The following is a 14,467-nucleotide window of genomic DNA, read 5'->3' as shown; positions in this document are numbered from 1 at the left end:
TGTGTCTCAGTCACAATGCTGGTATTGAGTTCAGGATCAGCTCCATTACTGTGTGTCTCAGTCACAATGCTGGGATTGAGTTCAGGATCAGCTCCATTACTGTGTGTCTCGGTCACAATGCTGGCATTGAGTTCAGGATCAGCTCCATTACTGTGTGTCTCGGTCACAATGCTGGTATTGAGTTCAGGATCAGCTCCATTACTGTGTGTCTCAGTCACAATGCTGGTATTGAGTTCAGGATCAGCTCCATTACTGTGTGTCTCAGTCACAATGCTGGTATTGAGTTCAGGATCAGCTCCATTACTTGTGGAAGGATTGGCTCACTTTTTCAGTTCCAGGGCACATGTTATTCTGTAGTAATCACTGAGGAACTAGAAGGAAAGCACACTTAGTGTAATGCTGAAACAATGCCCTTCTAATTCCATTAATTCCACTGCAGTTACCACATGCCTATGTTGCCACTTCAATGGAAGGTGTGCCCTGTAAGTGAAAGTCTCTCTGCAGTCCAGTCTAGAAGCATTGTTCTTAAGAGCTGTCCACATCCCTGGAGGAGGTTCATGCAGACTCACTGGGCTTCATTCTCCAGTGATCACACTGCACTGAGGAGGTTCATGCAGACTCACAGGGCTTCATTCTCCAGTGATCACACTGCACTGAGGAGGTTCATGCAGACTCACAGGGCTTCATTTTCAAGTGATCACACTGCACTGAGGAGGTTCATGCAGACTCACAAGTCTTCATTCTCCAGTGATCACACTGCACTGAGGAGGTTCATGCAGACTCACAGGGCTTCATTCTCCAGTGATCACACTGCACTGAGGAGGTTCATGCAGACTCACAGGGCTTCATTCTCCAGTGATCACACTGCACTGACACAGGGATTATCAGCATCACCACAATCTAATAATCATTTCAGCTGTTAGAAATGGAGCTCTTCAGCGCATGCTTCTCATCTGCACTGCGATCGCTTCTTCTAATGATTGTATTAGGAATGACTTCCTCAGCATTGCACAAGAGCACAGGGCATTTAAAACCATGTCCTTCTCACAGATGTCCAGTTGGAAGAGTCTGAACCAGCAGGTAAAAAGTGTGGGAGCCCACCAGTCTGAATCTGCCCATTCATGTCAATGTGGAATTCATCACTGCTGTGTCAGTAAATACATAACAGCATCATTAAAGTAACACAGAGTGAATATATCACTGTGATTTCAAATAGCCAGCGATTGACTGAAGAGATGAATCCCCTCATGTGCTCCACATCAAGCAAGACAAGAGACAGGTTTAAAAAACAAGAAGACTTTGAACAAGGACTGAGAGAATGAATAAAGGGTTCCAAATCAAACATCAGTCCTGTTTCAATGTTTATTCAGTTTATTTTTCTTGAGCTCATAATAAAACCTATTGGCAAATGGTATGAGGCTTTACAGTGTTTGCTAAGTGTGATTTACGACATCTCCACACACTGCAGTTCTCATCTCCTGACAGTAGATGGCAGTGTCTCCCTCAGAATGGCAGCACTGGAACAGAACAAAGTTCAATGTGAAAACACTGCAGGCTGTGTATTACTGAGCTCCAGAGTAACAGTGAGAGCAGCCTGCTATGCTTCCCTGCAAAACAGATTCACACTCCCCCACCTAATCAGCTCACTGCAGCATGGATGTGTGGAAGACTGCATGTGTGCAGCATGGATTTATGCACGGAATATCTGCTTTGAACGCATTTCTCCAGATCTCTTACATGCAGGATCAAGGAGATGGGATTAAAACCGTTTACTTGTGAATTCTCAAAAGAAATATTGAAAAAAGCTTCTTTCCTAAAATCAATAAGGGGTGTATATTTCAAGCCCGATGCATGTGCCAGTTACCCTTTAAACAATGATCTGTGTGAATCAATCAGGGCCCAGGTGTTTGCTAATAATCTGTGCTAATGGGCTGATTGTTCTATTAGTGCTCAATACACAGTCTAGGCTGAGTCTAAACTGACACATGGGACTGAATTAAAGAGGAGAAAATCCCTCCTTGAAATACTCAAGGTCCTGATTAGAAATGAGAAATGATCAATTATAAAACACATGGCTTGAGTTGATGAGAGTAATCAGATTTCTTTGACACATTTCTCCAGCCCCTCTATCATAGTCGAGGGATTCCAGTGTGCAGTGTTTCTGGGAGTCAGCAATATAAACAAGCTGCTTTAAATAATGCAGAGAAACGTATGCAAATGTCCAGGGCTTCACTTCCTATTTAACTCTGCTGCAGTGCAGATAGGAGCAGGAGGAGAGGTAGCCTGTCTGCTGGTTACAACACTTTCTTCTTTCAATAACCACAATACTGCAGTACAATGGGGATTTTAACAGCTCTCTGTATAATAATGACAGCTCTATCAAGTAAGTATCTGACACTTGTGGAAATTAGCCTGCATTGATTCTGTATATTACTTGATGTTTTAGCAGTAGTTACTGTACGTTGTTTGCTTTTTTCCTCAAGGTGTCCGGTCTGATGTAGTGTTGACTGAGTCCGGACCAGCAGTTGTAAAGCCTGGAGAGTCCCATAAACTGTCCTGTAAAGCCTCTGGATTCACATTCAGCAGCTATGATATGGGCTGGGTTCGACAAGCTCCTGGAAAGGGTCTGGAATGGGTGGCTTATATTAACACTGCTGGTAGTACATACTATGCCCAGTCTGTTCAGGGAAGATTCACCATCTCCAGAGACGATTCCAACAGCATGCTGTATTTACAAATGAACAGCCTGAAGACTGAAGACACTGCCGTGTATTACTGTGCTCGAAAACCACAGTGAGGAAGTGCAATGCAGGACTCGTACAAAAACTACAGCAATATTATACTGTGGATAAAAAGGGGAACTGTGAATGCTAATTAGTATTGTGGTATCTACATGAGCTTGAATAACTCATATCAGACTGTATTAAATGTGATTAACAATAATAGAAGGAAGAGACTCCTGTAGCACTGATATTTAGTGCTGTGAACCCGACTCCCCCCATGATCCCCTTTACACTCGTGGGAAACTTGTAAAGAAATAATACAGAAAGAAACCCAAGCCCAGAGAATCCCAACACAACACTGAGCTATTGCATTGAAACAAAAGGAACTGATGAGAAATAAAGAGAAAGAAAGACTGGATGGCACTTTCATTCCAGGGAACATATTCCATAGTATTGAGTGAGAAACCACAGTGGAATGATTCATTATACTGGGATCACTTGGGAATGAATCAAGCATGGCTTTGTGATCACAGTACTGTCCTTGATAACTGCTGCCTTTTATACCGCTGTGTATAATTAGTTCATCTTTGTTATGCAGATCAAAGTGAACCGCAGATGAAAATAAAAACAGAATCTATCAGGTGCACCTTTTCCACGTGTACGCATGCGCGATTTCGATTGCGTGCATCCCCGCTCTGATATACAGGTGAAGCAGGAGAGCGCTCTGCGCTGCTCGTGGTCTTTGCTGTTTGCAGCTTGTGGTATCAGTGAAGCTCAGTGTTTCTGTGTTTTTTACAAGTATAAATGCTCCGGGAAACATAAATAGTCATCACACGGTCATACCTTGACGGTTTGTGTTTTTATTTATTACCGCGGCTGCATTTTCGTATCAGCCGGCTGGTTGAATATGTGTTCGGTGTTTGAAACATTTCATACTAGCAAAAGAAAAACGAAGGGAGAAAACACAAGAAAGGACAGAAAGAGCAAAGAGACAGAAACTTCTACAGAGCGCATTTGGATACTTTTTATACTGGCTTTAATAAAAAAAAAACTTATTGTTAGTAATGAATTATAGTTTTCTCTTGAGGTTAATGGTTTTGATACTGTAAACATTTTAAACAGCACACATAATTATGCTGAGGTGGGAAGTAAATAGTCACGTGATAAACATTTACAGCGCAGACTATTTTGTATTATTTATAATGACTTTGCCCAATAGGAAGCGAATACGAGTGTTTCCAAAGATTCCTAAATACTGTCTTTTAATTCTGTGCCTCCAAAGACATGTACTTAGGTTTTAAGAATGAAGCGTACTGTTTGGTTTTGTGTCTCAGCAGTTTGTCAGTCCCAGACTCTTGTGAAAAATTATATGTTAAATAAACGGGGTGAAATGTGTTCAGCAGATTATCAGAAAAAACAAACCAAATTCAGATAGGGAAGTATAACATGCAAACACCAAACCTCTGCAATGCATCTATCCATGCTGTTCTGAAAACAAGGAGCAATAACTCCTCAGAAAAAAAACAACAGTTTGCAGGTGAAGCTGCAAATGAACAGCCTGCAATCTGAAGACTGCTGTACCAGTGCATTGTCTCTTTCCTTCTCATTGTGTGCTATTGCTTTACATGCAGCAGTTCTCATTTCCTGCCAGTAGATGGCAGTGTCTCCCTCACAATGGCAGCACTGTAACAGTATAAAGATCTGACACATGTGCATTACTGAGCTTCACAGGAACAGAGAGATCAGTTTGCTGTTCTGCCTGCAAAACACAGTCACACTTCACCACCTCAGCAGCTTCATAGGACACAGAGAAGTCAAGAAGCATTTAGGGTTTATTGGAAACAGTTTACAGGTGGACATTGTTAAAAATACAGCAATCAAAAAACCCAACTATCTCCCCCTCTCTTTCGCTCTATTTTCTTTCTCTAAAATATGAACATAATGTTTGTGTTTAAAATGCCACAGATCAACACTGTTCCAAGGTTGTGGATTCCCCCAGCCCCTCTATCATAGTCGAGGGATTCCAGTGTGCAGTGTTTCTGGGAGTCAGCAATATAAACAAGCTGCTTTAAATAATGCAGAGAAACGTATGCAAATGTCCAGGGCTTCACTTCCTATTTAACTCTGCTGCAGTGCAGATAGGAGCAGGAGGAGAGGTAGCCTGTCTGCTGGTTACAACACTTTCTTCTTTCAAGAACCACAATACTGCAGTACAATGGGGATTTTAACAGCTCTCTGTATAATAATGACAGCTCTATCAAGTAAGTATCTGACACTTGTGGAAATTAGCCTGCATTGATTCTGTATATTACTTGATGTTTTAGCAGTAGTTACTGTACGTTGTTTGCTTTTTTCCTCAAGGTGTCCGGTCTGATGTAGTGTTGACTGAGTCCGGACCAGCAGTTGTAAAGCCTGGAGAGTCCCATAAACTGTCCTGTAAAGCCTCTGGATTCACATTCAGCAGCTACAGCATGAACTGGGTTCGACAAGCTCCTGGAAAGGGTCTGGAATGGGTGGCTTATATTTATAGCAGCAGCACATCCTATGCCCCGTCTGTTCAGGGAAGATTCACCATCTCCAAAGACGATTCCAACAGCATGCTGTATTTACAAATGAACAGCCTGAAGACTGAAGACACTGCCGTGTATTACTGTGCTCGAGAGCCACAGTGAGGAAGTGCAATGCAGGACTCGTACAAAAACTATTCCATTATATACATGTGCATAGAAAGAGGAAGTGTGACTGGTAACTGGTATTCTGGTCTCTACATGAACTTCATAAAGTGCATCAAACTTTATTAAATGTGTTCAACAGAAAGAACATAAAGAGAGCCCCTGATATTATTGAGTCTAGTCACAGAACTGATGCCTGTGTGTCTCAGTCACAATGCTGGTATTGAGTTCAGGATCAGCTCCATTACTGTGTGTCTCAGTCACAATGCTGGGATTGAGTTCAGGATCAGCTCCATTACTGTGTGTCTCAGTCACAATGCTGGTATTGAGTTCAGGATCAGCTCCATTACTGTGTGTCTCAGTCACAATGCTGGTATTGAGTTCAGGATCAGCTCCTTTACTGTGTGTCTCAGTCACAATGCTGGGATTGAGTTCAGGATCAGCTCCATTACTGTGTGTCTCAGTCACAATGCTGGTATTGAGTTCAGGATCAGCTCCATTACTGTGTGTCTCAGTCACAATGCTGGTATTGTGTTCAGGATCAGCTCCATTACTTGTGGAAGGATTGGCTCACTTTTTCAGTTCCAGGGCACATGTTATTCTGTAGTAATCACTGAGGAACTAGAAGGAAAGCACACTTAGTGTAATGCTGAAACAATGCCCTTCTAATTCCATTAATTCCACTGCAGTTACCACATGCCTATGTTGTCACTTCAATGGAATGTGTGCCCTGTAAGTGAAAGTCTCTCTGCAGTCCAGTCTAGAAGCATTGTTCTAAAGAGCTGTCCACATCCCTGGAGGAGGTTCATGCAGACTCACAGGGCTTCATTCTCCAGTGATCACACTGCACTGAGGAGCTTCATGCAGACTCACAGGGCTTCATTCTCCAGTGATCACACTGCACTGAGGAGGTTCATGCAGACTCACAGGGCTTCATTCTCCAGTGATCACACTGCACTGAGGAGGTTCATGCAGACTCACAGGGCTTCATTCTCCAGTGATCACACTGCACTGAGGAGATTCATGCAGACTCACAGGGCTTCATTCTCCAGTGATCACACTGCACTGAGGAGGTTCATGCAGACTCACAGGGCTTCATTCTCCAGTGATCACACTGCACTGAGAAGGTTCATGCAGACTCACAGGGCTTCATTCTCCAGTGATCACACTGCACTGAGGAGGTTCATGCAGACTCACAGGGCTTCATTCTCCAGTGATCACACTGCACTGAGGAGGTTCATGCAGACTCACAGGGCTTCATTCTCCAGTGATCACACTGCACTGAGGAGGTTCATGCAGACTCACAGGGCTTCATTCTCCAGTGATCACACTGCACTGACACAGGGATTATCAGCATCACCACAATCTAATAATCATTTCAGCTGTTAGAAATGGAGCTCTTCAGCGCATGCTTCTCATCTGCACTGCGATCACTTCTTCTAATGATTGTATTAGGAATGACTTCCTGAGCATTGCTCAAGAGCACAGGGCATTTAAAACCATGTCCTTCTCACAGATGTCCAGTTGGAAGAGTCTGAACCAGCAGGTATAAAGTGTGGGAGCCCACCAGTCTGAATCTGCCCATTCATGTCAATGTGGAATTCATCACATCTGCTGTGTCAGTAAATACATAACGGCATCATTAAAGTAACACAGAGTGAATATATCACTGTGATTTCAAATAGCCAGCGATTGACTGAAGAGATGAATCCCCTCATGTGCTCCACATCAAGCAAGACAAGAGAGAGGTTTAAAAAACAAGAAGACTTTGAACAAGGACTGAGAGAATGAATAAAGGGTTACAAATCAAACATCTGTCCTGTTTCAATGTTTATTCAGTTCATTTTTCTTGAACTCATAATAAAACCTATTGGCAAATGCTAGGAGGCATTAGAGAGTTTGCTAAGTGTGATTCACAGCACATCAACACACTGCAGTTCTCATCTCCTGACAGTAGATGGCAGTGTCTCCCTCAGAATGGCAGCACTGGAACAGAACAAAGTTCAATGTGAAAACACTGCAGGCTGTGTATTACTGAGCTCCAGAGTAACAGTGAGAGCAGCCTGCTGTGCTTCCCTGCAAAATAGATTCACACTCCCCCACCTAATCAGCTCACTGCAGCATGGATGTGTGGAAGACTGCATGTGTGCAGCATGGATTTATGCACAGAATATCTGCTTTGAACGCATTTCTCCAGATTTCTTACATGCAGGATCAAGGAGATGGGATTAAAACAGTTTACTTGTGAATTCTGAAAAGAAATATTAAAAAAAGTTTCTTTCCTAAAATCAATAAGGGGTGTATATTTCAAGCCTGATGCCTGTGCCAGTCTTTGCAGAGGGATTCCAGTGTGCAGTGTTTCTGGGAGTCAGCAATATAAACAAGCTGCTTTAAATAATGTCTGCTGGTTACAACACTTTCTTCTTTCAATAACCACAATACTGCAGTACAATGGGGATTTTAACAGCTCTGTGTATAATAATGACAGCTCTATCAAGTAAGTATCTGACACTTGTGGAAATTAGCCTGCATTGATTCTGTATATTACTTGATGTTTTAGCAGTAGTTACTGTACGTTGTTTGCTTTTTTCCTCAAGGTGTCCGGTCTGATGTAGTGTTGACTGAGTCCGGACCAGCAGTTGTAAAGCCTGGAGAGTCCCATAAACTGTCCTGTAAAGCCTCTGGATTCACATTCAGCAGCTATGCTATGCACTGGGTTCGACAAGCTCCTGGAAAGGGTCTGGAACGGGTGGCCAGTATTTATAGCAGCGGTGCAAGCTATGCCCCGTCTGTCCAGGGAAGATTCAGCATCTCCAGAGAGAATTCCAACAGCATGCTGTATTTACAAATGAACAGCCTGAAGACTGAAGACACTGCCGTGTATTACTGTGCTAAAGACCCACAGTGATGCAATCAAACCAAGCAGCCGTACAAAATCCCCTCTCTTCAGGACTGCAGCACTGATCACTCACAGGTTCTGCTTTCTTTTTCATGGTTGAGTTGTGGTCGATCAACCATGAGATTCAGACTCTTGTCTGTTAGAAAACCACACCCTCAATTTCAAAGAAAACACAAACAAGTGGCAGCATCTAGCTGTCGTGTTTTACTTGTACCTGCAGTCAGGGCCAGCGTGACCATATAGGCAGAACAGGGCGGCAAATTGAAGGGGGCGGCAAAAACGCGACAGAATTACATTTTATACTTCACATTCCTTTAATCGTAAAATGTTCCACATCTCAGATCACTGTTTCTTGTTCTGCAAAACTTATTGCTGATGTTATGGATCCATATCATGAGCAGGGGTGTAGTACTAAAGCTGGGGGGGGGGGGGGGGGTGATCATGCCGGGGTGAAATCTGCTCTCCCCTGGGAACAGGCTCGTGGCTGTTGAGCCCGTTGCTAAGCAAAGGACGCTTTGAAGTTCTTGCTTATTCAAAAGGGGCGGGGTTTCATATGCCACACCCCTAAACATTACCATTGACTTACAAATAAAAAATACACAGCTGCAGTTCATGAGCGCAGACTTGTCTTTGTAATTTAGTTGTAAAACTGTTATAGTTATAAGAACCTTTTATATCATCTGATACAAGGTTAGACTCCTACAGAAAATATAGTGAGTGGACTCTAGGGCACGCAATGTGGACACAACGGTGCATATTCTCCTACGCAGTGGTCTGGGATCAGGCTACCCCAGTGGGGTCTAGGGTCCAAGCCCCTGGGGAATTTTTCTCATTTACAGTGTCAGTGCAGTCCATTTTACCCCTAAAAAGATGAAGATGTTAATAGGGGAGCCTGGGTCCATGACAAATCATACTGTTATTTGGATGGGAAAATGTTAATTTGCATATAAATAATTATATTATATTAAGTTTTAGGCTACCAATAATCTGTATAATAATTAGAATTAATGATTGAACACGCTCAATTGTAAAATGCTGCCAATCTCACTGTTGGGTAGATTGTCTATGGAAGCTTCCCAGCCCAGAATAAAAAAGGAAACTCTCACTCTAAACTAGGAGGGCTATCCTTGCCTGTTTTATATTATTTGGCTGCAAGGATATATTCGGCAATACTGGATTTTCAAAAATGTTAATGCCGAATGTACCCACATGAAACCATTTGGAAAACAATCTGACAATTCAGATTTCGTAACTGGTCCCAAAGAAAAGGGTTAAACATTTTAAAAAAATAAAATAAAATAAATAAAAACAGTTATTAAATACACTAAATGGCTGGTATAATGTTTAAAACAGTGTTAGGGTTAGACAATGATTATTTAAAACCAGAGAACAAAGATAAATCTTCCACAAAAAGAGAGGCAACTAACAAGGCCTTGATGTAACATGTCCACTGTAATGATGAACATTCTTCCTGCTTTCCATCATCGGTGTGTTACTTATTGATACTACTACTACTACTAATAGTTCCTCTTCCTGTGCTGCATCACGAGGAGTGGTTTCTGGTACAGAAGGAGTGTTGAGTTCATGTTTAATGTGTTGTCTCTGTGCACCCGAGCGCACTCCCTGTGCTGCTTCACGTCGGGGAGAACACTTCCTGTCTCCTCGTTGCTATAATCCACTCACTGATCAGGAGGACTGAAGAGCAACAAGCAAACCGTTTCCACGTTGAAGTTCAGCTCCTAGACTCTGTTGTAAAGGGTTATGAAATCATTGCTTTGCACTTGTACTTGCTGCATACACGACCTTTGCTGACAGTAGGTTCTAGAGGTCACCATCTGTTCTAGAATCTGGCATTCATGACATCATCTCCAGATTGTCAGCCTCTGGAGACACCAGTGAATTGTTACTTAGGGGTGATTTTAATGAGGACTGTCTTTCTGCTCAATCTAATGCTTTCAAACACTTACGCTTGACATTGGGGCCAATCCAGCTGAGAGATGTGCCGACCAAAAAGATGCATCTAAATCTGGTTTAATTGAGTTGGGTTTCACAAATACTCCTGACAGTTTGGCTGGGACATGTTGTAACATGGGAAACGCATGGGAAACCTGCAGAGATACTGTGCAGCAATACTGCTGTAAACTATTACAAGGGACTCAGCTGGGATGAGTCCCTAACACTGGGCAATTCAAATGTCCCAGCTGACCTGCTAGTATCAGTCCTGTGTATATATCTGCTTCATTCTTTCCTTGGATAACACAGAATAGCCCCCTGCCTGCTTTATAATGAAACATGCCCAATGCATCAACTCCCTGTTTACTGTGAAGGATTGTATTCCATGTGAAGAAGAATCCTCACCTCTCTTCCCTGATAAAATAGACACGAACTCCATTTAAACAAAAGCAAAAATGACACACAAACTCAATGTGTTCAAATCCCCTCCTATCTGTGTGTCTGTTAATGAATCGCCACCCGCACATGAAAACTACCAGCGCAGTGGAAGCAGTGACACAGTGGGAGTGTGTGCTTCTGCTATACTGGGACTTACTACAAGATGAACTACTTATTCACATAGACTTCAATACGTTCCTATGTTCCTACCCTCGTACACAAATGTTGCCCTTTGATCATTGAAAAGAGAGCTTGGTGTTTTATATGAAAAGCCTCAGCAGCATCTATTTGAATAGACTGCACACAAAGCCTCTATGCAAAGCTGCTAGCAGCTGCTCTCAGTATAAATAGCAGAAGCCAGCTCTCATACAGCAGTCAGTGGAGACATACACACGTGATACAGCTGAAGCCAAGCCTTCACACAATGCGTTTACTGAGACATGTGTTGCTGCTCTGCTTGGGTTTGCAATGTAAGCTTTGAGACTTCTTAATAAATCATTCTTTTTATTATTATTATTATTATTATTATTATTATTATTATTATTATTATTATTATTAACTCGTGTCTTTCTTCTCTCCAGATGCACAGTGTAATGTTGTGTTGACCCAGTCCAGTCCTGAAGTCAGAAAGCCAGGAGAATCTCTCAAGGTGTTTTGTAAAGTCTCTGGATACTCTTTGACTGACAGCAGCTACCGTACACACTGGATTCGTCAGCCTGTTGGGAAAGCACTGGAATGGCTGGGGTACATCAACTATGCTTCAAACACTGGCTATGCACCTTCAGTCCAGGGTCGGTTCACCATCACCAAGTCTGATTCCTGGAGCTCTGTGTTCTTACAAATGACCAGCCTGAAGACTGAAGACACTGCCGTGTATTACTGTGCTCGATACCCACAGTGAGGAAGTGCAATGCAGGACTCGTACAAAAACTATAGCAATATTATAATGAGGATAAAAAGGGGAACTGTGAATGCTAATTAGTATTGTGGCATCTACATGAGCTTGAATAACTCATATCAGACTGTATTAAATGTGATTAACAATAATAGAAGGAAGAGACTCCTGTAGCACTGATATTTAGTGCTGTGAACCCGACTCCCCCCATGATCCCCTTTACACTCGTGGGAAACTTGTAAAGAAATAATACAGAAAGAAACCCAAGCCCAGAGAATCCCAACACAACACTGAGCTATTGCATTGAAACAAAAGGAATTGATGAGAAATAAAGAGAAAGAAAGACTGGATGGCACTTTCATTCCAGGGAACATATTCCATAGTATTGAGTGAGAAACCACAGTGGAATGATTCATTATACTGGGATCACTTGGGAATGAATCAAGCATGGCTTTGTGATCACAGTACTGTCCTTGATAACTGCTGCCTTTTATACTGGATTATTATGCAGTGCCCATCAAATGTGGATATGTTTGTGAATCCTTATTAATTCTATATCCTTTAAATGTTTATAGAAATGTGCTTCCAATGTGGTACAAACTCATAATGACATGCTTATTCCAGACACTGCTGGGGAGCGCCCTGGAGCTGAAAACTAAACGTGTTACATCTTTCTGATAAGGGAACACCAATAACTGAATCGTTACCAAGTAATGCTAACATAAGGACTACAGTTCCATTAATTACACAGTTCCACATCATTGCTGAGTAATTACCATGTGATGTCTGCCCTGCAGCAAAAGCATCCCTGGATTATTGTGAAAACCAAGTCTGCAATAGTTTAAACCACGCCATTAAAATGTCCCTCCCCATCTGCACCCCTCATGCACAGATTATCCCAACAGTAACCTCACACAGAAAGGGCAGCTCCACTCCTCTTCAACAAGTATTGGGACAGATGAAGAAATGCACAGCAACTTTGGTTCTTCATTGTACCATAGAGAATGGTGGCTGGTGAATTCTATTCAGGGACGGGGAGATATTTATAAAGCACGGGGTCTGAGTTGGGTTCATGCTGTATTAAAATAAGGAGAGCCACTAGAGGGCACTGCAATACCTTTCTTGGGCTTGAATTGATTTCCTAGTCTGGTCAAAGCAGCCAAACACTAGATCCATGCTACTCAACTCTACTGGGTAGACTGGGCACATGCATTTGTTTGCATGACTAGTGGGAATGTAGTTTAGCTTGTGTAGCTTCATACTCTTTCAGTTGATTTGTGGGAGCTGTGAAAAGCCTCTGTATGTTACAAATACCAAGGACTGCATCAGTTTCAAGAGCTGCTTACACTGACAAGAAAGTGCAAGCGTTAAAGTGAGGGGGACTTTTACACAGTGTGACGGATAGATGATTGATACAGTACTTGGAACACAATCCCATTGACAATCTCCAGTGACTGGGCTGTCTATATTAGTGAACAGTTAGCACTGTTGTTCGAGTTTGTAGTCTTGGCCTCTTGTTGGCTGTGAAGCTCAATGTATTGTTTGTCCACACGCTGCCTGCCAACTGAGATCTCCTCTATTTGAACCCACTGAAGAGCGTCTATGCAAAGCTCAGCACAGTCCCTTCCTATTTAAACCCAGCCTGCTGTCTGCTAGTTCAGATGTGCAGAGGAGAGGTTGGGCTGCATTTCTCAGCTCTTTCTTTACACACCACAGTGTGTCTTTGCTACAAATTATTCATTACAAGTCATTCACAATGTTGGGTGCTTTAAAAGTCATCCTGATATTGGCTTATCTGACATGTGAGTATAAATTGCAATCACTTGTATTCTCATTCAACATGTATTTTTACTGTATATACTATGAAAAACAATGATTTTAATAATTATCATTTGCATTATTGTTAAAACTTGTGTGTGTTTGTTATTTTCAGATGCAGGCTGTGATGATGTTATAACCCAGTCCAGTCCTGAAGTCGGAAAGCCAGGAGAATCTCTCAAGCTGTCTTGTAAAGTCTCTGGATACTCTTTGACTGACAGCAGTAGCTGGTTTGCCACAGTCTGGATTCGTCAGCCCCCCGGGAAAGCACTGGAGTGGCTGAGTAGAATCGACTATGATGCAGAGGCATTTTATGCACAGTCAGTCCAGGGCCGGTTCACAGTCAGCAAGTCTGATTCCAGCAGCACTGTGTTCTTACAGATGAACAGCCTGAAGACTGAAGACACTGCCGTGTATTACTGTGCTCGACACCCACAGTGAGGAAGTGCAATGCAGGACTCGTACAAAAACTATTCCATTAGATACATGTGCATAGAAAGAGGAAGTGTGAATGTTTACAGATGTCTGATCTGATATTGTTTTGAACCAGTCTGGTTCTGAACTGAGAAAGCCAGGGGAGTCTGTAAAGATGTCTTGTAAAGTCTCTGGATTCACATTAAGCAGCAGCTATTGGATACACTGGATCCGGCAAGCTCCTGGGAAAGCTCTGGAATGGTTGCTGAACTGAACATAACCAATATTCAATACTGTCCATCGATATAAGGTCATTCTACTGGTTTCCATGGATACTTCCACCACAGCATATCTGCAAATGAACAGCCTGAAGACTGAAGACACTGCCGTGTATTACTGTGCTCGAGACTCACAGTGAGAGAAGTGAAGCCTGAGCCCTTACAAAAACCCACTCGTGTGAATCCACTCATTCATGTCAATGGTGAATTCATCCCATCTGCATGTGTTGTTTCAGTTAACACACAACGGCATCATTACAGTTACAGAGACAGAATAGAACAATGTGGTTTAGAATATCCTACGTGTGGCTCAAGCCTTTACTCAAACACAACCACTGACTATCTTCATTACAATGTCAGTCCCCATTTGTCCCAAA

The 14,467-nt window shown here is 42.4% G+C and overlaps 1 gene segment (V, D, J or C); it reads left to right on the top strand.

The window, feature by feature from the left end:
• The first annotated feature begins 13,257 nt into the window (after window positions 1-13,257).
• On the top strand, window positions 13,258-13,964 carry LOC131723264 (Ig heavy chain V region 914-like). The segment is given in 3 exon segments: window positions 13,258-13,382; window positions 13,514-13,826; window positions 13,949-13,964. Coding segments are annotated over 3 exon segments (375 nt in total).
• The last annotated feature ends 503 nt before the right edge of the window (window positions 13,965-14,467 follow it).

This window comes from Acipenser ruthenus, chromosome 54, assembly GCF_902713425.1.
Source record: "Acipenser ruthenus chromosome 54, fAciRut3.2 maternal haplotype, whole genome shotgun sequence".
Lineage (NCBI taxonomy): Eukaryota > Metazoa > Chordata > Actinopteri > Acipenseriformes > Acipenseridae > Acipenser > Acipenser ruthenus.
Note: the sequence above shows the minus strand (reverse complement) of the source record. Positions and strands in the feature narration are given on the sequence as shown.